Source organism: Euprymna scolopes, chromosome 44, assembly GCF_053919585.1.
Source record: "Euprymna scolopes isolate OS-2025 chromosome 44, ASM5391958v1, whole genome shotgun sequence".
Classification (NCBI taxonomy): domain Eukaryota; kingdom Metazoa; phylum Mollusca; class Cephalopoda; order Sepiida; family Sepiolidae; genus Euprymna; species Euprymna scolopes.
In genome coordinates, this window is record NC_136525.1 from 33,919,977 (window position 1) to 33,944,884 (window position 24,908).

Consider the following 24,908-nt stretch of genomic DNA (forward strand, 5'->3'; position numbering starts at 1 on the left):
GACTATTGTTCTCATCTTGAGTGTTATTTAAGTTATTTTCTGTTGTGGCCATGGAAGGATCACAAAGGAAAACACGGAGATGAGTTAGAAAAGGTAAAATATATTGAAACAAAAAAACGGCATACCCTTATATTAAGTACCGCTAAGATGGCGGACTATGGAAGTACATTGATCACAGCCTAGGAGTCATAACTCTCATTTAATTTATACAGTTCAAAAGAGTTCATACCTTGTGCACGGGGGAGTCCTCACAACATTTTCATAATGTTTCAGTTAATATAACCTTTGACCTTTATCAGGTGTATCTTGTCAAACTCTAGAATCTTTCTGTAGAACTTGCAAATTACTTAGGATTTTTACTCAGTTATGGCTGACGGAATAAGAGCATGCTACCCCCGTGGATTTAATAGAGGGTTCTATTCAAAATTTCATGTAGATACCTTGAGTTCAACCAGATACACTTGATGAAGGTCAAAATGTTGTGAAAATAACATTCAAGATGAGATCAGTAGTCCAAAGAATCCGAATAATCAATCCTCATCTCAAAAATTCAGAAACGTTTCTCGTCATTGTTCTGCTGATAAATTCATTTCCTCGTTTGTTTTTTTCTTATAACCCCCGTTTTTACCTCCTAAAACTTGGGGGCATCAATAGTATCACGGGCTTAGAAGCAACAACGATTGAAAGAAGATTTGATAACAAACAAGAAAGTTGTATATATTTATTTTATTAATAATTTATTTTTTAGCACAAACGATTAACATTGAAGTTGACCATGTGAAAAGCAGCAAACTCTTCTGCAACAAATTATGGCAGGCGTCAAAATTCATGCACTCGAAGCTTGGCGACAACTTTGTACCAAAACGTCCATTTGAAGTAAGTCAGCCATGTTTATTTACTAAGAGACGCATCTAGTATTGCTGAAATGATTTTGAGTTTTCACTTTTATAATAAAAAAAGGCTCCAGGGAAATTCTCAGCATATTTCTAATAGACTATTTTAGGCACTTGTATAGCATGATTTCAAATAAATTCGTTTAGGTTAAGTGTCATGTTGGAATTTGTAAAAATTATTAAAAAAATGATTGAGTAAAAAAAATAAGTACAAGTAAAAATAAAATTTATTGAATTATTGAGTTTTATTGTATTTGTTAATGTTGAAGAGTTCTTAACATCTAGGGGAGGTAACTGCAATCAATGATTTTGATGTGAGTAATTTTCTAGCATGGTAGAGGGAGCCCACCTTATTTGCAATGGCAATATCCTCAATATATTTGTTCCAATTCATCTATATATATAAAAGTGAAAATGTGTGTATGTATGTATGTTTGTATGTATGTATGTGTGTTTGTGTGTCCGCTAAAAACTTTCGACAGACAGAACAAAAATTCACAAACTTGGTATCATATTGAAGCTCAATCCTTCGCCCCAAAAATATCGAAAAATTGGCCAAAAACGTTAATTTTTTCACCCCGAAATCGACAATTTCTACAGGGGGAAAGGGTCAACAAAAACCGTCCTCTCATGAGGAGATTGGTTCTACGTATGCATCAGATGACGTCATGACCTGATGTAGTTTAAATAGTTGAAAACTAAATCTCATGTACGTCGTGTTAGCTCAGATGATTAGAGCTTTGGGTCATTATCTAAGCGTTTTGGGTTCGAATCGTGGTGTGAGATGTCTTTATTTGTTTTTTCAATTTTTTAAATTTAAATATTGAAGCAGGGTTATTTAAGCCATTTTTCACGTAACGTTTGTTTTTCTGTTTTTTTTTTTACTTCGCATATTCTTAGGTTTTCATTAACACCCCACCCCCGACCGACCACACATACCCAAAAACACCCGGGTACCCACCGATTTTCTAAATTTTAATATCGAAACAGGCTTATTTAAGCCATTTTTCACGTTTTTTTTTTTTTTTGTGTGTGTGTGGGGGGGGGGGTAGTTTTAACCTTCGTTTTTCTGCTTTCTTTTTTGTTTTTCAGATTTTTACATTTAACATCGTTCCTTTGCCTTACGTTAGTTGTTTTTATTTTTTGTTTTGATTAATCCCCCCCCCCCCCCCGCTTTATTTTTCATATAAGTTTTAACGTTCGTTTTTCTGTTTTCTTTTTTTATTTCGCTTATTCTTAGGGTTTCATTAACAACCACACACATCTCCAAACACTCGGGCAACGCCGGGTAGCCCCCCTAGTGTTAATATAAATTTCAAACTACTGTATAGTGACATATATTAATTGTTGGCAACTTTTGTGTGATGAGATGGTTATATATATTTACAAATAAATACGCATTGCACTTTAATAGAGAGTGAAGAATGAGATATTAAATAGTATATTTGAATTCCTCTTTGTTTCATTTTACTTCAAAGTTCTCAGAAATCAAGGGACCCCTTTCCTGAGACTAACACTTGATCTCTATATAAGATGCACAGATATTCGAATATTCCAGTAAGGTTCTCTTTTAATGTTCAAACACTGAGTTATTAAAGAAGTTTAGAACATAGTTTTCCTCTGCCCAATTGACCATTTGAATATATTATACCTTTCTAGTGAACTCTTGGTGTTACTCGATCCCAGAACAAAAATCCATCTAGTCTGGTAGAGTATCTAGCTTTAAGTTGTTATTTGCGGTAACATCACTTGGAGAGAGTGCACCATTCCTTGTAAATACTAAGAATACTGAAAAGATCTTATTTGGGCAGCGAATACTAGGTTTTTATTTTATTTTATTTTATTTTTTTACATGGGAGTCACTGCTTATTAAGGCCCAGAGGCCACTTGAGGATAAAGGTTATTGAGCTTACGGTAGTCAATGGGATAATATCGTAGTAATTGTTAGTAATGGAAATTTGGTCAATTGGATTACTTAAAGGAGCGATTCATCAAGAATTTGTTTACATTAGACTTGAAGACAATCAGATTGTAGTCAGCTGGGAAGCAGGCAAATAGAAGAGAGTTCCACAGGCGTGCAGTTCTAAGAAAGAAGCTTTGTTCATGGAATCAACGTTTTGGTTAGGCACAGATAAAGAGTTGGGAAAATTGTTGACTGTGGTTTTAGACAGACGAATGTTTTTTGTGAAAGATTGGTGAGGGGAACCAGAGATTGGAGCTCAGACGAGCACTTGCCATATGGAAATGTTATTTTTAATATTTAGAATTTACTTGTGGAAAAAAGTATTCTCATGCTAGGTTGTTCTGACAAACTCCTGTACAGAGAGACTCAAGTTCTCCCCATATTTCACGGTCCTGGATATGACCTTAAACTATATCCAGTGTTGAGGCCCCAGATTGCGGGCTTTGGGGAGTGTGGAGCCACCCTTTAATTGCCATTACTCCCAGGTTCACTCTGACCTGGAGTGGTAGTACCTGTTAGGGTCCTAACTATGGGGTAAATAGAAACCGACTTGGAAACAACAAATATATTCTATTAAAAAATGTTTTCTTCAAAATCTTTGGATTCGGTATTAAATAACCTAAAAAGGGTTGATATGCCGTAAACCAACCATGTTTCACTGTTGCTGTGACTTAACAATTTTAAAATGTTGTATTAATGTGTATTTGCTTTTTTGTATTTTCCAGCTTTCTGGCTATGAATCGAGCCTTGATAACTGGATCTTAAGCAATTTGGGTGAAACTGTCCAACACTGTGATAAATCTTTGAGGTCATACGATATGAACCAAGCTGCCAATCAGATACGACAATTTTGGCATCAGGATATCTGTGATACATACATTGTGAGTTTTTCATCTCTGTTTTTTTTTTTTCTGTATAAATTTTTCTCTCAACACGATTCAACTTTTGAAAACAAGTCAATATTTTATTTGTTCCATTCTTTTTTAGTTATTTAAGTACTTGTACAGTTTAATCAAGACATTAAAAATGAAAATATCAAAAAAAGGTTATATTGTACGAATCTGTTTTGAACTGAAGATCTCCGAAAAAAAAAATTTCACTTAATTTGATCGAGTAGTTTTTTTTTTTACGGTGGAAAAACACGTTTTTATGACAGAACATTGAAGACAGACATCTTTGATTTTTTCTTGATTTTTGTTTGGAGTTTACAAACGCCACAGGAGTTAACTCCTGTTAAAGCGCAGACACTCCCTCTCCGTCTTTACTACTAGCTTTTTTTTCGGTATCATAACAAATTGTTTTTTTGCTGTAAAACAAAAATTACTTGATGAAATTAAGTGAAATTTTTTTTTGGAGAACTTCATTCCATAATCGATACGTACAATTTAAATTTTTTTCCCATATTTTCATTTTTTAATGTCATGATCAAACTGTACAAGTACCTTTTATTTATTTTATAAAGTTAAATATGTTTATATATGTGTAGGATTCATGGTTCTTATATATAGTATTCAGCACAGCTGAAAATCAAATTTCAAGTAAAAACTCTTTGATATATTTATATATCATGCAGAAATAAATATCCTCACAAAAAACTAGAAAAAATTAACGAGTAGAATTTTAATTAAAAATAAAAATCATTTTTTATATTTTACCGTCTGCCATTCATTATTACTTGGTTTAATAACAAACTGACTTATCTCCCCCTGTTTTATAGAATTTTCACTCTTGGCAAAATACAATAAAACTGATTTTTATTTTTGATTAAAATCTTACCAATTTTTTTCTGAATTTTTGTTGTGGATGCATATTTTTGCCAGATACATAAATATATTCAGATTTTTTCTCTTAATTTATTTGTAATTGTGTAACTGCAATTTTCACTTGTGCCTAATAATATATAAGCATTGGATTCACTCCTAAACTAATTAATGAATTTTGGACACAGTTGGTAAGGATGCATAATGTAGGCTATATTTAGTTTAATTTAGTTTTATACAAAGGGAGAAAAGAAGTTATGCAAGCCCTTTGTGGAATTAAGGTGCCTCCAAATTTTATGAAATTTTAACAAAAATGTTAGACGTCAATTAAGTGTGAAAAATGAAGATATTCAACAGAGGAATAAATCATCAAGAGTGTGTGCGATAAATACAATAAAATATTAAAAAAGGAGAGAAAAAAAGGTTAAATGTTTTACAATCGACAGATTCAAAAAAGTGGTCAAAAATCAAATATATAACAAATAAATGTTATCAAAGGCAAAATAAGTTAATCTTTTACCTATCTGGAAAAGTTTTTAGTAGTTTTATGCAGTTTAAAGCATTTATTCAATTCAAAAAACAATGTTGAGCATTACGTGAAAAATGCCTACAAATTGACACCTAAATATTTGAAGTCTGGAAAATGATTGAAAATAAAAAATTATACAAAATACTGTTAGAAATCAACTCAACACATGTTATGATATATTGAGTGGGTTTATAACAGCATTTTGTATAATTTTTTATTTTTGAGTAATTATCAAAACTTTAAATATTTAGGTGTCAATTTGTGGCCATTTTTCCTGTTCTCACCTAAGGCTCCATACTATATGTCTTTTGAATTGAATAAACGTTTTAAAGTGAGTAAAACGACTAAAAACTTTTCTAAATAGACAGAAGAGTAACATCTTGCCTTTGATAACATTTATTTGTTATATATTTGAAGTTTTGGCCACTTTTTAGAATCTCTGTGGATTGTAAAACATACTTGAAAAATGAAAACAGAATACATGAAAAAAATGGAACATATGTGAAATGAAGTAAAGAAAGAGCTGTACTTTAACCGTTCTTTATTCAGAGTTAAGGTATATTGCATTGTTTGAATGCGAGGTATATTGCATTGTTTGAATGCGAGGTATATTGCGTTGTTTGAATGCGAGGTATATTGCATTGTTTGAATGCGAGGTATATTGCATTGTTTGAATGCGAGGTATATTGCATTGTTTCAATGCGAGGTATATTGTGTTGTTTGAATGCGAGGTATATTGCGTTGTTTGAATGCGAGGTATATTGCGTTGTTTGAATGCGAGGTATATTGCGTTGTTTGAATGCGAGGTATATTGCGTTGTTTGAATGCGAGGTGTATTGCGTTGTTTGAATGCGAGGTGTATTGCGTTGTTTGAATGCGAGGTGTATTGCGTTGTTTGAATGCGAGGTATATGGCATTGTTTGAATGCGAGGTATATTGCGTTGTTTGAATGCGAGGTGTATTGCGTTGTTTGAATGCGAGGTATATGGCATTGTTTGAATGCGAGGTATATGGCATTGTTTGAATGCGAGGTATATTGCATTGTTTGAATGCGAGGTATATTGCATTGTTTGAGTGCGAAGTATATGGCATTGTTTGAATGCGAGGTATATGGCATTGTTTGAATGCGAGGTATATGGCATTGTTTGAGTGCGAGGTATATGGCATTGTTTGAGTGCGAGGTATATTGCATTGTTTGAATGCGAGGTATATTGCGTTGTTTGAGTGCGAGGTATATTGCGTTGTTTGAGTGCGAGGTATATTGCATTGTTTGAGTGCTAGGTATATGGCATTGTTTGAGTGCGAGGTATATGGCATTGTTTGAGTGCGAGGTATATGTCATTGTTTACGTGTGAAGTATATTGCATTGTTTGTAAGATTGGTATATCATTTTATGGTGATATAATAGATGAATAAAATTCACTATATAGACGATATGTTTTTATATTGTATCCTATTATTAGTATAGAATTCACTCATAAACTAATTAATGGATTTTGAAACACAGCTGCGTAATGTGGGTTATATTTAGTTTAGTCTGATACAAAAGAGGCAAAGAGGTAGTGGAAATCCTTTGTGAAAATTAAGATACATCCAATTTTTATGAAATTTTAAATCAAAATATGTAAATTATGATATTTTAACTTCTCTGAACTATTTTCATTATCAATATAATTTCTCTTTATGTCATTATGAATGTGGGTTGCGGGACAAAATTACACAGAATCAAGAATGCTATTGTGTTTTCTTCTATTCAGTGTTGTTCAGGAGCAATAAATATGAGATTACACTATTACATTTAAAAGATAACTCCAGTATATTAATTACATTCTTTTCAGCACATTAAAACAAGAGACAAAGAAATGAGTTTGGCAAAGTGTTTAAAGGGTTTAGGAAATGGATGGAAAAAATACTGTGAAGAAAAAAAAGCAGCTAAAGAGAGAGAAAAAGAAATAAAAGTTTTATATAAAAACATTACACACAGTATTTAGCTTCTATTTAGTTTTTATATGACCCCCAGGCAATGCTGGGTATCTCTGCTAGTTTCATATATGCATTAAATTTGATCTGTAGTTATTTACAAACAATCAATTACAAGACAAAATCTTTTATGTGCATGGTTTATCTTTTCATGTGTGTGTGTTTTTTTTTTAATACTATTCTTCTTGAAATTTTTCCAGGAAGCCATTAAACCTATTTTATTGAATGGCACTGAAGAAGAAAAAGAAACGGTAAAACAAGTTCTTCATTTTTGTCTGGAAACAACACTACAACTGCTGAGTCCATTTATGCCTTATTTGACAGAAGAACTTTACCAACATCTTCAACAAAGACAAGGGAACCTAAATGTAACCATTTGTAACAGTTGGTACCCAAAACCAAGAAATGTAAGTTGAATGAAATGGGGGCGGGGTGGGGGGATTATAACTTTGCGTTATTATAGATTTGAAGCTATTATAAATTTATAAGTTCAGAAAATATATACAATGATAAAATCCTTCATTAATAAAAATAAGTCCATTTATATGTGAACAGTTTTCTCCCTTTTGTTTTTTTTACTACTGTATTTCAGGTAGTTAAGTGATCACCCCTATTGGAAGTTAATATTGTAAATGTTAATATGACTTCAGAAGTTATATACAATGGCACAATCTTTTGGCCAAGATCAAAGTGTAGTATCTGTTCCGGCAGATGCTGCAAGCTCTGACTAGCTATGACTAGCAAAGACCAGATGTGAGGGCAACCCCACATGCCTGACCTTTAACCAGCTCCCATTTCCCACCTCTCGGGAGCTGGTCCCCTTTTTCCCTTCCCCCTCCCTTCACTCCTCACATTAAAAATCGGCCTTGTGCCTAATTTGCTCGGTGGGGGAGCAAATAAATACCATCTGTTCTTCAGATGCAGCACTTCCATTTTTTGTTCTCTTTCAGTGGGGGAGAAATCCTTCACGACTGAGACCATTTTTATTTTTGTACCTTTTCTCCACGTTAAAAAAACGACCCTGGTGTCTAACTCTGTCCCGTGGGGAGGCATTGTAAATAGGTACAATGGCACAATATAAAAGTAATTCCATTTAGTTGTGGACAGTTGGTCCTCTTGTTTTTTTACTATTTTATTTCTAAGAAATCAATTCCCTCCCCTCTCCTATAGTTATTAATCTATTTCACTATGAGTTTATATTCAAGGACTCTTTTAAGGAGTGGCATTGTCCGTTTTAGGCTCAATATCTGTACTTAGCTACAGCTATAGCTAAGATTATGCTCAAGTATAAAAAAGAAATTTATATAGACGTTTGGTCACATCTTTTAAAATATTTTGTATGATTAATTTGAAAATTTTAGAAAACCAAAAATATGTTATGAAATATTTTACGAAATAATTAAAATTATTTCTTATTTTAGTTTTTATGAAATATTGGACTAAATGCTTAAAATAATCTTTTTATAAATTTTTAAGAAATATTTTATTAAATGATTTTTTTTTTTAATACATTTTGTAATAAAATATTTTATTAAATAATTTTTTTTATAAATTTGGTTTATGAAATATTTTATTAAATGATTAAATTTTTTTGTTTTTTTTTAAATTTTGCTGAGATTTTCGGTGTGTAATACATTAAAAAAAAAAATTTCATTTCATTTTCTGGTGCATTAACTCTGAGGAGTCAGCCACTTGTGGAGATACAAAAAAAGGATACGTCCAGTGTTGTTAACAATGTTTTTTTTTATTAGATCAGTTACTGCTACCACCAGGGTTGGATCAAATACTGACTTTTAACAATTGAAATACAAATACAAATACTTTCGTTAAGGTTACCAGAAATACAAATACAAATACAAATACTTTTATTCCTAACTCTAAAAATACAAATACAAATACTAACGCTAAAAATACAAATACAAATACTTTTATTCCTCAATCTCAAAATACAAATAAAAATACAATAACTGATTTAAACAATCTGAAAATATGCGAAGAAAAGAAGAAAAAAGAAGAAATATTTCCTTCCAAATTTGACATCTACATTACACTCTATATCATGTCCTCATTGCATTTTATCATCATTAGAGCTCTGAAAGTTTCCGGGCCAAGTTTGGCTCGCTCTGGGGTATAAAAATTACCAGCCTTGCTGAAAACTCTTTCAGATAATGCCGATGCTGCACAGCACCCTAGAATATTTCTGGCGAAAGGCTTCAAAATCTTCGAGAAGTGCTGGCTAATCTCTCATTTCTCTTAAACTTGGTTAAGTTAGGTTCAATTTCTGTAGAAGTACCGACAAAATAATTATAATGTTTTACTTAATAATTATTTTATAGATATTTATTTGTAATAATCTGAAAAAGCCCAAATAAAATTTTACCACTTAATTTTTTAAAATCTTGAAAATAGAAACTTAATTCAACGATTTAATCGCTGGCAGCCGCTGCTTTTAATTTTTCTGTACTAAAATAATTTTTATTTGTTAAAAACATGTTATTGTACAGAAAATGGTCAAAATTGATCTATAAATGTTCATTTACAAATAAGTAAATGAAACGTTTAATAATAATAGGAATGTTGGGTAAAGATCATTTAGAACACATATTAACATTTTGAAATATAAAAACAATTAAGAGTTGCAGCATGTTAAAATTATACGGTCGATAGATAATTAAGTCCTACTGCATTTGGTATAAGTAATTTATTTTGTTTGTTTTTTGTTTAAAGATTAGGATATTTATTGAGTGGATTTTTAATTATTTTATCATAGTTTTATGATTTGCAAATACGTAAAATTGGGGAGATAAGATTTTTGGTGTAGAACATATTTTTGCCTAATGCATAATTATATCAAAGAGTTTTCTTGTTAATTTATTTGGAAGTGATATTTTCACCTGTGTACTTTTAGGGACAAGCACCAGGATAACATTAAGAAGTTTGTCAAATTAAAATGAAATTATATCTATATTTTAAAGTAGATGAGAACCCTCAGCTATCCCTCCTAAAAATGTAATTCTACTTTTTTTCAAAAGATTACTTGTGAACATCTAGAAAAGGAATATTTTATAATTTAAATTAAGTAATTAGTTTCGCATATAAATTATGCATAAAATGATCTTTCATTTTCGGGCCATCATAACTTTTTAGGGTAGTTAACTTTTTTCTATCTCTAAGTCTGACTGGCAAAATTGTAAAACCAAATGAAATTGCCTTAAAAAGTAAAAGGCACAGAATTTATCTCCCATAGCCAAAAATATATACCCCAATTTAGAAGAATTTTTCTTTCATCGACCAAGGACAGACTAGATAAAGTTAGGTCATCACAGCAGGTACTACACTTTAATGTAAGCATTGATTGACAACGGGGACAGATTACATAAAAGAGATGTTTATAAATGTTTTTTTTACGATTATGATATTAGTAACCATTTGGAGTTACAATCTATTTAGTATTACACATGAAATCTGAAGAAAACACTTACAATGAGTAAACATGCGAGTATAATCGACAGATTTCTAAGATGACAGCATAATTGAAAAGTAGTTGGTTATTATCTTAGACTCCACATCTACTTACCATTTTTACTAGTGCCATTTTTTCCATACCATATTCATTGGTACAATTTGTAAATAAGTTTCTATTTGTCAATCATATTCTTAAAAGAATTATGTCAGTCGCCAGAAGACCAAATTTACTCAGGGGATTGGAGGTATCAACTTAAAATATCTCTTAAATATTGATAAATTTAATTTTAGTCATAACTCTAAAACTAGACTTTGTTTCCAAGAACAATCTATGCGTCATTATTAAGGCAAATGTGTCTATTAATCCAAGATAGTTAGAAAATCTATAATTATTGACTTTTAATTAAACTTTATGGACTACTCAGGAAAAAGTATATGAATACTTAAAAATATTCATTTTAAATACAACTTTAAATAGCTATAGTTATAAGTTTTCAAATTTCTATAAATTGAAAATAAATTAACTCAATTAATTTCAAAACACTACTTTTAAAGAATTTCAAACGAAAAATACAAGAATTAATTATTTCAGAGGAAATATACTCAGTGACCTAATTGGCAGGGACAAGGCGCCAGCACTAAAAAATGTCCCCAAAATGGTTTCATACTCAACTGTGAACTCTTTGAAAGGGTCCATATAGACATTTAGTAAGTAACTCTGAAACCGGATTAAACATTTAGGTGTGAGATTCGCTTAGTGCGAGAGGGTGTAAATCCATGAATGGGAGTGGGAGGTCAAAAGTTTTTTTTTTAAATCTACAAGTTTAGACATCCAAACAACTGTTTAAATTACTTTATTATAACTTTTTCTTTAATAATCCATATTTAATAAATATTTATATAAAATTATCCGAAAAAGGCCAAATTTGAAGCATAAATTTGAAAAAAAAACAAACAAAAATTTTGAAAGCCAAACTGCTTCAAAAAAAGCCAAATTCGCGAAATTTGCCTTAAAAAAGCCAAGCTGGCAACCCTGAATTGAAGCTACTTGACTCACAGACTTATCGTCACTCAACTAGCAGCAGCGTGTGTGACTGGAAGTGGACAGGGCTGGTAGACTGGTACACGTACGCAACATGTATGTGAACAGGGTTGGATCAAATACTGACTTTTAACAATTGAAATGCAAATACTTTCGTTTAGGTTACCAGAAATACAAATACAAATACAAATACTTTTAGTCCTAAGTCTAAAAATACAAATACAAATACAATTACATTAAAATTGTATTTAAATACAATTGAAATACAAATACAATTGTATTTGATCCAACCCTAGCTACCACCATGATTGTCATTTTCATGTCATTGTCATTTTCATGTCATTGTCGATGTCCAGATATTTTGTTATCTTTTTGCTTTTTGCATTATTTAGATCATAGTAATTTGGAACGATGACATCAATGATAAGAGCAGTCCTTTCAAGTTTGTTCCAATGAAAATGTCTGCTTTGATGTATTTGCTGGTTTTTTCCATGGAACACTGTCACATTTCTGTTTGATATTATGGGTGAAGGTTTATGCTCCCAGATGTATATAGCCATCCGTCAAGCTGCATCTCTCCATAGATTTTCTGGTGAAGGCATCTGTTAACCAACTCATTACATAAATCCAGTCATATCGACACGTCCTTTCAACCTGTCACCTTTGTTTTCCCAACCAGTAAACAACAAGCAAGGGAGATCACTCTAAAAACTTATCACAAATGAATAGAAAGGGAGATAACAATTAGTGTGATTAATGTAATGTTCATGTGCGAAAAGTATGTTGCATCCAGACATTAAGTATCCAAACTTTCAATGGCTGAATGACAAAACCTACGCTGGTCATTGTTTTTTGTAGACAAGCTATTTTCATTTTTAATCCACTTGTGAATCCTTTTTGTTTGACATGGATAAAAGTTCATGTTCCGAAACGTATGGCAATCTGTTAAGCTGCATCGTTCTGCTGATTTTTCAGTGGAGGTATCTATATAATTTATTGTGGCGAGTAGTGTAATGGTCATCTTCCAAAAGGGTCAGGTGAATAAAACTTCCAATGGCTGGATTACAGCAACTGCACTGGTCATTTTTTTTATATAGATCAGCCATTTTTTTTTGATCAATTTGTGTGTAGGCTCAAGTCTTGTGCAACTATATTTATCCATTCCTGATCAAATAGAATTTTTCCACTTTTGAACCATTGTAGTGAAGCCTCCTTTTCAACATAAATTTGATTAAGTTCTTTACAGGCAGTGTAGGGTTGGTATAGCTTGTTAAAAATAAGCATGAAGAAGGTCAATGAAAGGTCGGATGTTACATCGGCCGAAACGTGTGAATAACACTCATGATGAGAATGCTAGTCTGAATAATGAAAATACGATTTTTCCTTCACTATTTTGTTTATTTTGTAATCTATTACAATTTCTGTTTAATACATTTTTTGACAAAATAAAAATATAATGAATTTTTTTTAATTTCAGTTCCAATGGCAAAAACCATTCTTGAATGATGACATGGCCGTTTTAAGAGCTATTTGTAAAGAGGCCCTCTTTCTTCGCGATGAATTTGATTTAACAAAGGCACGAGCAAACAGTAAGTCTAGTCCTATTTTTGTTGGATTATAACTAGGACCATGACAACAGCATATTCTTTTCATTGTTTTGACTCTCAAGTGTGTATCTGTTGATATCTTATATGCTGTTATATGATGTGGTTCTCGGTTGATTAACTGTGTCAGATATATACTCGAGAGTCAAAACAAGGAAAAAAATATGCTGTTGTCATAGCCCTAATTATAACAATTAAAAAATATAAAAAAGATTTTTTTCGAAATGTAAAATTGTTACATATATAAGGGAACAGAGCCCAGTAATTAAAGGAACGATGTAATAAATTTGAAAATAATATTTATAAAAGGAAGAGGCTAGAATTGAACCCAGTAATCAAAAGTTAAAAGTGAATACATATTTTTATTTGGATGCGATCTTAGGAATTTAGTGAATTGCCATTATAGTAGAAATAATTATAAAACGAAAATAGGTCTGTTAGAAATAATAGACCATGAATTGAGGAATTTTATTTGTGTTGCAAAAGCGTATGGAGACATGTGTAATATGTAGAATCCACATGAGGGACTCTCATATGGTTGAGCACGTTTTGTCGTCACAAAGAAAGATAGATCCAATATATTCAGTTAAGAGGGTTTGAAATCAATCAGAGTTGGAAGTCACAGCTAGGAGACTTGAGAGTAGAGTTGAGTTAGCTGAACCCTTTTTGTAAGCGAGCCAGAAAAGGAAGCAAAACAATGCAATTCTGCAAGGCATTAAAATACCTGATCACCATCTTCATAACCAGCTGGAAGAATAAATATCATCATGTAATTTGTATGCCTTCATTTGTCATCTTTCAACCGAAAAGGTAATGTGTTTTTGTGATTCATCATTGTAAAATGAACTTTGTATTAAACACCCTTCTAAAAGTGTTAACTGTCTGTCCCCATCATAAATAATGTATCTCCCCTCAATATGTAAAAAGAACTTTTCTCTCACATCTATATCCCTTCTACTACTATAAATAATGAACTCAACAAGTAATCGTCATCGCAGTTGACGTCGTGTACAGTTATGTAAACGTCTCATTATCTGTTATATGTCCCCAATATGTACACACCCACTAAACAACAAAATAATCATTACTCATCACATAATCAGTATATGTGGATGACATTTCAGATTTTTCCTTCTGACACACATTATTTTTTGTAATTGACAGCATGGATCTTCCAAGATTACTATGAGGCCATGTGTACCCCTTTCTCTCCAACGGCATCCAGTGAGTGATGTCACCAGATTTTTCCACTCTAAGTTTTGGTTGGCTGCTGGAACTGGGCGTTTTCTTTGACAAGGGTCCTGGTTGATGAGAGGATCTAGTCGGACAGGTTGCTAGTCTCCCCAGGTTGCTTTTGATAGAGTGTGCAATCCGTTTAATCCTAGTCTCCTCTCCTAAGTTAGTGTCACTGGAAAGTAGAGATCATTTTAAGCCAAAAGAAAAGAATAACGAGTCAATAACTGGATTTGTATTAAAGCAGAAAAATTATTCACTGAAAGTTACATAAGTTTCTGACTTAAGATGCAAATGCTTGCGGACTGGGATGAATTATAAATCTGGAGGCTTGTCGCTCAATAGTGTGGATTCGGTGAAAATTACTAGACTTATGAATTAAATGAACTGGAACAAAAGAAGCAGACAAATCTGAAGAACACATACCATAATAGTATTTATAGAACACATACCATAATAGTATTTATAGAACACATACCATAATAGTATTTATAGAACACATACCGTAATAGTATTTATAGAACACATACCATAATAGTATTTATAGAACACATACCGTAATAATATTTATAGAACACATACCGTAACAGTATTTATGGAACACATACCATAATAGTATTTATAGAACACATGCCATAATAGTATTTATAGAACACATACCGTAATAGTATTTATAGAACACATACCGTAATAGTATTTATAGAACACATACCGTAATAGTATTTATAGAACACATACCGTAACAGTATTTATAGAACACATACCATAATAGTATTTATAGAACACATACCGTAATAGTATTTATAGAACACATACCGTAATAGTATTTATAGAACACATACCGTAATAGTATTTATAGAACACATACCGTAATAGTATTTATAGAACACATACCATAACAGTATTTATAGAACACACACCATTACAGTATTTATAGAACACTACCATTACAGTATTTATAGAACACTACCATAACAGTATTTATAGAACACTACCATAACAGTATTTATAGAACACTACCATAACAGTATTTATAGAACACTACCATAACAGTATTTATAGAACACTACCATTACAGTATTTATAGAACACTACCATTACAGTATTTATAGAACACTACCATTACAGTATTTATAGAACACTACCATTACAGTATTTATAGAACACTACCATTACAGTATTTATAGAACACTATGATAACAGTATTTATAGAACACTACCATAACAGTATTTATAGAACACTACCATTACAGTATTTATAGAACACTATGATAACAGTATTTATAGAACACTACCATAACAGTATTTATAGAACACTACCATTACAGTATTTATAGAACACTACCATTACAGTATTTATAGAACACTACCATAACAGTATTTATAGAACACTACCATTACAGTATTTATAGAACACTACCATAACAGTATTTATAGAACACTACCATAACAGTATTTATAGAACACTACCATTACAGTATTTATAGAACACTACCATAACAGTATTTATAGAACACTACCATAACAGTATTTATAGAACACTATGATAACAGTATTTATAGAACACTACCATAACAGTATTTATAGAACACTACCATAACAGTATTTATAGAACACTACCATTACAGTATTTATAGAACACTACCATTACAGTATTTATAGAACACTACCATAACAGTATTTATAGAACACTACCATAACAGTATTTATAGAACACTACCATAACAGTATTTATAGAACACTACCATTACAGTATTTATAGAACACTACCATTACAGTATTTATAGAACACTACCATTACAGTATTTATAGAACACTACCATTACAGTATTTATAGAACACTACCATAACAGTATTTATAGAACACTACCATAACAGTATTTATAGAACACTACCATAACAGTATTTATAGAACACTACCATAACAGTATTTATAGAACACTACCATTACAGTATTTATAGAACACTATGATAACAGTATTTATAGAACACATACCATAACAGTATTTATAGAACACATACCATAATAGTATTTATAGAACACTACCATTACAGTATTTATAGAACACTACCATTACAGTATTTATAGAACACTACCATTACAGTATTTATAGAACACTACCATTACAGTATTTATAGAACACTACCATAACAGTATTTATAGAACACTACCATAACAGTATTTATAGAACACTACCATAACAGTATTTATAGAACACTACCATAACAGTATTTATAGAACACTACCATAACAGTATTTATAGAACACTACCATTACAGTATTTATAGAACACTATGATAACAGTATTTATAGAACACATACCATAACAGTATTTATAGAACACATACCATAATAGTATTTATAGAACAGACTGAAACTAGTAACATGCCTTTGAGAGAAGATGTGCAGAGAATGAGAAAGGATGGGGAGGAGGTCAATCAATTTAGATACGTTTTGTGCTCCTTATCAAGAACTCTCAAATGGGGCAAAGATTCACCAGCCCAAATATGACAACAATACTCTATACATGATCTGAGATTTATCATGCTATAGAATAGTTTTGGATGTATCCAATTTGTTGCTATGGATACTGGAAAAATGATTGGATATCTGGTTTCTGATGCAGTCTTCCATCTTTATAAGGATAATATACATCATTAGATAAAGTATTGCTGCCACATTTAGGTGTGGTAGCAATGTAGAGAGACAGAAAAATAAGCAACCTCGGTTTGCATGTGTTGGCTGTAAGGAAACAGTGGCACGCGAATCAAGATTCCTTTAAATGCGACACGAGTGTCATTATGCAAATTTAGGAGCTGTTGACAGTTCGAAATGGCAGAATAAAAGGAGACAGATTTTTTTTTTTTTTTTTTTTCAAGAAACTTGTATTTGAATGTCATATAGTTCACCTGTGTTTTATTGTTCATTTTTAAAATAGCATGTGCCCGCTGTAAGGAAGCAGTGGCATGCGAACCTAGAACCATTTAGATATGAAGCGAAGATGATTATGCAAATTTACGTGCTGTTGGGAGTCTGAAATTTTTTGCTTGACAGGCTTTTGTTTTTAATGCCACATTTTTTCTGTGTGGTTTTGTTGATGAAAAATACTGATGTCTTCATCGCTGGTGAAGAGAATAAAATAATCCGGCTTGAGTGTGTGTTTTCTTTTCAATTCAAAATAATTTATGTTAAATAGAAATTAATTGTCTTTCAGTCACGTAATTTATAAATATATCTCTGATACTGTTGACATTCCCAAAAAAGTGTTAGGAATTAAAAAGAGGAAAAATATATATATAAAAAAAGGAGAAATAAGTTTATCAGCAGAACAATGGAGAGGAAGTTGTTCACAAAGGGACACAAAAAAAGCAAAAATAGAATTGTTAATCAAGATGTGGCAGTAATGGAAACAAAAGATCAGTCAATATATTTTAGAATTAGTTTTAGGAGTTGCAATAAGTTTTACAAGTTACAGACAGTTTACAGACATTTTGGGTTTGTGACGGTTGAGGAGAGGTTTTGAGTTGAAGAGAGTTATGAGTTTGACACATTTGAAAGCAAGTTGTGGATTGAACCAAATCAAGAGAGCTGTAGCAGATCAAGATCGGCTGACGTCAATTAAAAACAGTAAAGAATGTGGGTGTGGACCTTAGTGTATGGAGGGTCGATGGTGGCACACATCCAGAATGCAACTGATATTTGCAAAATGTGTTGGAGTTTGTGTTTTTGTTCTTTATTTTATTTTTTATTCTTGTGAACCCATGCATGTATCCCCTCTCCCTCAGCAGACACTAATGTGAGAGACAACGAGATGGCGAAAAGAGAAGATGAAGAAGAAAACCATGGAAAAGGTGTTGGTGTCTATGATTGCTCAGTGGCCAAAAATGTGATCTTGCTTATCTTTCAATGGGGAGGTGCCACTCAGTCCTTCTTGTCTTAACAGAATTTCAAAATCAATTTTGTAATCTAGTGGGAATAATCCCTTCTCTTCCCCTTTTCTCCTAGAAGATTGTTGCTAGTCTTTTGGTGCTCTATCATTATTTCCATGGAAGGTGCTCGTCTGTGCTCCAATCTGTTTCCTCATTGTAATGCATTCACAGCAAGAACTTGTCTTATTACCACAACTGATACATATGGTGAAATTTTTTTACGTATCTGCTTTTCTTATCTTCTTTTTAGTTTTGATCAGCTCTTCCGATGAAATTCTTCTCAATCGTCTTGAGCGAAACTACACCTCCCCTCTCACCGCGTTGTCCCGTTCCAATTCTGTTGAGTTTGTGACCGGCATTCTCAGCATACCTGAAGGCTATGTGTCATCACCCAAAACTGTCAACAACACTTGTCAAGTACACATGCAGCTGCAGGTAAGTAGATAAAGCACAAGGAGAAAATTGGAATAAGGATTCTAGAGACAAGATTTAGTATAATTATATTTTGATTTTAATCTTTGTAAGCGAGCATAAAAGTGGTGGAAAAATGAGTTCAAACTTTAAAAAACTAAAAATATAGACAAATTTTTATGATATATGTACCCCTCTTGGAATGAAAATGTCATATTCCAAAAATCATATGTATTGATTAAGTATTTTTTTTATATATAGAAAATCATTTTTTATGGGTTTTATTAATTTTAATAGTAAATTGTAGCCATTACAAGACTGATTTTGGTAGTTTGAGTTGAGTTGTCTCTAAACATGACAGATCAAGACATTATTGTTTACTTATAACTTAATTTTTTTTTTACAAAGGCGTCACCACTTATCAAGGCCTGAATGTTACTCAAGAACAAGGTTTAATAAATGTAAGATGGTAGTTTAGCAATCGTTAATGGTGAAGAATGAGTAGAAGTTGGATTATTTAAGTGAGTTGAAAATATTTTTAAAATAGTTTATCTTTTTATTCACTCTTGGCTGGTTTTTGATCTTGAAATAATTTTGGTTGTTTTAGATCCTTACATTAAGTGGCTTCATACATTGTCTGGAGTGATTTCCATAAAAAAAATGAAATGGGGAGAGAGGGGTTGCAAATATTTTTAATTTTCTTGCAGAATTTAACTCAAATCTTTGTGATTTTCTGTCAATTATGGTCCATGCTTGACCGGCAATCACCAGATTAAGTTAAGCAAAGTAACAGACGCAGATGAATTTCAAAACAAACAAACTGGAAAAAAATAGAAATACAATAAATAAAAAATAACAAAAACCTTCTGTAAATGTATTGAATATATATATATATATATATATATATATATATATATATATATATATATAATTTTTTCAAGAAAAATTGCATTTTTTATTTATTTACTTTTATTTTTTTGCTATTTTTTTATCAACAAAAGTTTTTTTGTTTTTTTTAAGATGAATGTTTGGTGAAAGTACAGTTTTTTTTTCTTAAGAAAATTTAAATTTCTTATTTTTTTTTTTTTTTAAGAAACTTGGCAGTAAACATTTTTTTTTTTTTTTGTAAGCAGAATTTGTTTTTTGATAACAAAAGATGAATGATTTTTTATGAAAACCGTAACTTGCTAAGTAAAAAAAGTACAGAAAAATTTTTTTCAAGAAAACTTACAAATTATTTTTTGTCAACAAATATCAAAAAAAAAAAAATAAATAGAAAAAAATACCCTCACAACATCCAAAAAATAATGAAAAAATTACATTTTTTGTGCAAATAACAAAACAAACAAAAAATAATGTTAATTTAGCATTTCAACATTTAAACAATGCTTGGCTCAATCCAGTGATTGCCGGTCAATCCCGAGCCATAGTTGATGGAAAATTTCAGGAATCTGGATCAAATTCTGCAAGAATATCTACTTATTATTTTTCATAAATTCCACCAAACTCTAAGTGTACAGAAAATGATGGGGGAACTGCTTCTTGATTTTTTAATTCAAAACCAAAAACCATTACCATGTAGATTGTTTCTATTTTACTGATCGGCTTTATTAAAAATTACAATGTTTGGCGTTATTCTTTTTGTTGTTGAATATCATAACTGCATTGTTACCGTTCTTTGCAAATAGTGTTGTTCCCCCCCAACTTTTTTCAAGTTTTATGAAAATTTTAGTTCTTATCCAGAATTCCTCCTATATTAAAAAACAAAAAATAAAGAAAAATTTTAGTTCTTATCCAGAATTCCTCCTATATTAAAAAACAAAAATAAAGAAAAATTCTATATATGTACTTGTGATAGAATGAAAATATATTCCAAAAATCACAATAAATCAAGTGGATATTTTTAACTAAGAAAATCAAATTTTATGAGTAAAAGAGGAGTGATTGTCTCCTGTCGCCATCTTGAAAATAATTTCAAGAAACAATGGAGATAACTGTACAATAATTCAAACTTGCAAGGTTTTTGTTGTAATGTCTATGAATTCTTACTAATCACTCAAAAATTATTTTCATAAAAATATAACTACTTGATCAATTTATGTGATTTTTGGAATATGATATTTTTATGCGGTCACAGGTATATACATTATACAGATTTTTCTTTTTGTTTTTTAATTCTTCACCATTTTGAAAACAATATAAAAAAAAACAAAGGGAGATAACCCAACATAATTCAAACTGGCGAGGTTTATATTGTAATGCTCATAAATTCGCATTAATCGTTTAAAAATGATTTTCTTGATAAAAATAAAATTACTTTATCAATTTACATGATCTTTGGAATATGTTTTTGTTCTGTCACATACAGATGGGAGGGGGGGCTGTTTAATATAGGGGAGATTCTGGACAAGAACCAAAACGTCTGTGTGTCTGTCTAGTTCCCCAGTAACTCCCCAGTAAATAAATGCCACATGAAAAGGGTCTAACCTAATCAGGTGTCCATGACAACAGAAAAAAACAATTTGTGAAAATTTTAAAAACTGATTGTACTAAGAAAACTTGGTTCTTGCCCAGAATTTCTCCTATGTTAACAAAGAAAAATAATTGGTGTAATTATAGGATCTGCCGTTGATAATTTTTAAATATAGACATTATAATACACACATATCCCTGACAAACCTGTTTAGCAACAAAATCACACTCCTTCATTGTTGAGGTCCATAAATGCCAGAAAGCGTTCTACTATAATAGTTTCCTTGAACAGCTAGACTTTAGAATTCCCTTCCTGCTATCTGCTTCCGTGACTGTACTGATATGCAGAAGTTTAAATGTAATGCAAACAAACATCTTGTTAATCTTTCCTAGGCATGGTCGCAAATAGTAGCCCCTTATGTCTAAGTGGCGATCTGTTTGTTTGGGGTGAACGTGAATAAAAAAAAAATGAAATAATCAAATAATGATCCATGCTATAATAAAAATAACGTATGTCTCAAATATCTTACCCTGTCGATACAAGTGGATGCAGTTATGCATTAAATTGTATTTATTCAGACTTAGCAGGGTCTATGGAAATTTCACAGGGGACTCGTATTGATGTTGGCATTCTGTAGATGTTCAGTGTAAATGGAGACGCTCTTATATTATTGTAGTTTTTTGTTAAAACTGCAAAAGTATTTATCTAAGCTAGCACGGACGCCCAGCAAAGCCCGGTCGTAAAATATGTTTAAATATATTTTAATTCTTGTAGATTTCAAGTTAATGTTCTATCGATTTTTTATTTTTTTATTTTTTTTTTTTTTTATTTTATATAAAGTTGCGATTTCAAAAATGAAAAAAATATATCCATATGACTTGAGTGCATTAGCTTAAATTGAAATAAAAACTTATGAAATAACTTGAGTTCCTTCAGCCATAATTGAAACCGAAATAAAAACTTATGAAATAACTTGAGTTCCTTCAGCCATAATTGAAACCGAAATAAAAACTTATGAAATAACTTGAGTTCCTTCAGCCATAATTGAAACCGAAATAAAAACTTATGAAATAACTTGAGTTCCTTCAGCCATAATTGAAACCGAAATAAAAACTTATGAAATAACTTGAGTTCCTTCAGCCATAATTGAAACCGAAATAAAAACTTATGAAATAACTTGAGTTCCTTCAGCCATAATTGAAACCGAAATAAAAACTTATGAAATAACTTGAGTTCCTTCAGCCATAATTGAAACCGAAATAAAAACTTATGAAATAACTTGAGTTCCTTCAGCCATAATTGAAACCGAAATAAAAACTTATGAAATAACTTGAGTTCCTTCAGCCATAATTGAAACCGAAATAAAAACTTATGAAATAACTTGAGTTCCTTCAGCCATAATTGAAACCGAAATAAAAACTTATGAAATAACTTGAGTTCCTTCAGCCATAATTGAAACCGAAATAAAAACTTATGAAATAACTTGAGTTCCTTCAGCCATAATTGAAACCGAAATAAAAACTTATGAAATAACTTGAGTTCCTTCAGCCATAATTGAAACCGAAATAAAAACTTATGAAATAACTTGAGTTCCTTCAGCCATAATTGAAACCGAAATAAAAACTTATGAAATAACTTGAGTTCCTTCAGCCATAATTGAAACCGAAATAAAAACTTATGAAATAACTTGAGTTCCTTCAGCCATAATTGAAACCGAAATAAAAACTTATGAAATAACTTGAGTTCCTTCAGCCATAATTGAAACCGAAATAAAAACTTATGAAATAACTTGAGTTCCTTCAGCCATAATTGAAACCGAAATAAAAACTTATGAAATAACTTGAGTTCCTTCAGCCATAATTGAAACCGAAATAAAAACTTATGAAATAACTTGAGTTCCTTCAGCCATAATTGAAACCGAAATAAAAACTTATGAAATAACTTGAGTTCCTTCAGCCATAATTGAAACCGAAACCAAAATTTATGAAGAATTCTTGGTAAAATTATTTAGGACAAAAAAAAGAAGTCATAACAAACGACCCGGATGTAAGCATGACACAGAAAATAACACGCTATCGTATATCGTATATCGTATAATTATCATTTTTTATAATTGAATGTTACTCTTACATTTCATCCAATGTAACCTTCGGCCTTCTTCACATATGTCTTGTCAAACTTTGAAATTTTTATGTTATCTGCCCATAATGTTAAACCAAGCCATATATTTAATCAATGAAGGGTAGATTGTTCTTATTCTGTCAACAATAACCAGGTTGAAACTTTAAGTAATTTGTAATTATATTCTTAGTAGTGCCCGTAATGAGGATTGAATCATTAACCTCTAGAAAATTGTCAATTAAAACTGATTATTACTTTAACATTTTTATGTTATTTGATTTTGTATGATTTTTTTTCTCAAAAATTTTTTTTTTTTTTTTTTTAATTTCTTTTTCTCTATAGGGTTTGGTGGATCCTGTTGCAGAGATGAAAAAAATTTCCAAGAAAGTGAAATCTGTTATAAAAGAACTAGAAAAAGCTGCGGCCACTTTTAACAAAAGTATGAAAAGCAACAGTCCAATTGATGAGAAAAAATTAAAACAAGTAAAAATGATTTTTATTATTATCAAAATTTCATTTAAAGTTTTATACAATTTGATTTTTTATTTGATCTGATTTTTCACTCGAGCTAACATTTTCATTCGAGCTGACGTTTTCATTCGAGCTGACGTTTTCATTCGAGCTAACATTTTCATTCGAGCTAACATTTTCATTCGAGCTAACATTTTCATTCGAGCTAACATTTTCATTCGAGCTAACATTTTCATTCGAGCTGACATTTTCATTCGAGCTGACGTTTTCTTTCGAGCTGACGTTTTCATTCGAGCTGACATTTTCATTCGAGCTGACATTTTCATTCGAGCTGACATTTTCATTCGAGCTGACGGTTTCATTCGAGCTGACGTTTTCATTCGAGCTGACATTTTCATTCGAGCTGACGTTTTCATTCGAGCTGACGTTTTCATTCGAGCTGACATTTTCATTCGAGCTGACATTTTCATTCGAGCTGACATTTTCATTCGAGCTGACGGTTTCATTTGAGCTGACGGTTTCATTCGAGCTGACGGTTTCATTCGAGCTGACGTTTTCTTTCGAGCTGACGTTTTCTTTCGAGCTGACGTTTTCTTTCGAGCTGACGTTTTCATTCGAGCTGACGTTTTCATTCGAGCTGACATTTTCATTCGAGCTGACATTTTCATTCGAGCTGACGGTTTCATTCGAGCTGACGTTTTCATTTGAGCTGACGCTTCATTTAATTATAGTTATCAGCAGTATTACTACATCTATTCAAAATATAGTTTAAAAATCAGCCTCTCAAACTTTCTTCCCTCTTGTGTATGTATGTATGTAAGAAAGACGTTGTAGTTTGCTTGAAGCTTTGTGTACGGTGTGAAACGAGTTGTGTTGTAAGGCTATGACAATGTAGAGAAACATGATTGGTTTCAGAACAAGGTGGGTAAAAGAAATAATGCCAATATCGAAAGATTTCAATAATTTTCAATTATAAATATTTATCTACCAACAAAATGGTTTGTAATAAAATCGTAATGTTCTGTTAAGTTTT

At 31.3% G+C, this 24,908-nt stretch overlaps 2 protein-coding genes across 2 annotated transcripts in view; both read left to right on the forward strand.

The window, feature by feature from the left end:
- LOC145268780 (valine--tRNA ligase-like) overlaps positions 1-24,908 on the forward strand; it is a 116,632-nt gene that overhangs the window by 81,408 nt on the left and 10,316 nt on the right. The window contains exons 20-25 of the mRNA XM_080124392.1: positions 749-876; positions 3,582-3,737; positions 7,326-7,532; positions 13,110-13,221; positions 18,650-18,834; positions 23,747-23,887. The gene's annotated coding sequence lies outside the window, so the exon portion shown is untranslated. The remainder of the gene's footprint in view (positions 1-748; positions 877-3,581; positions 3,738-7,325; positions 7,533-13,109; positions 13,222-18,649; positions 18,835-23,746; positions 23,888-24,908) is intronic.
- On the forward strand, positions 148-23,774 carry LOC145268609 (valine--tRNA ligase-like). Its single transcript, XM_080124061.1, has 7 exons — positions 148-163; positions 749-876; positions 3,582-3,737; positions 7,326-7,532; positions 13,110-13,221; positions 18,650-18,834; positions 23,769-23,774. Exons 1-7 carry the CDS (start codon positions 148-150, stop codon positions 23,772-23,774), a joined length of 810 nt encoding a protein of 269 aa, XP_079980187.1.

Excerpts from the sequence above, each read along its gene's own strand:
- LOC145268609 (XM_080124061.1), top strand. Across the intron at positions 877-3,581 it reads TACCAAAACGTCCATTTGAA|CTTTCTGGCTATGAATCGAG; the intron begins GTAAGTCAGCCA and ends TGTATTTTCCAG. Across the intron at positions 7,533-13,109 it reads GGTACCCAAAACCAAGAAAT|TTCCAATGGCAAAAACCATT; the intron begins GTAAGTTGAATG and ends TTTTAATTTCAG.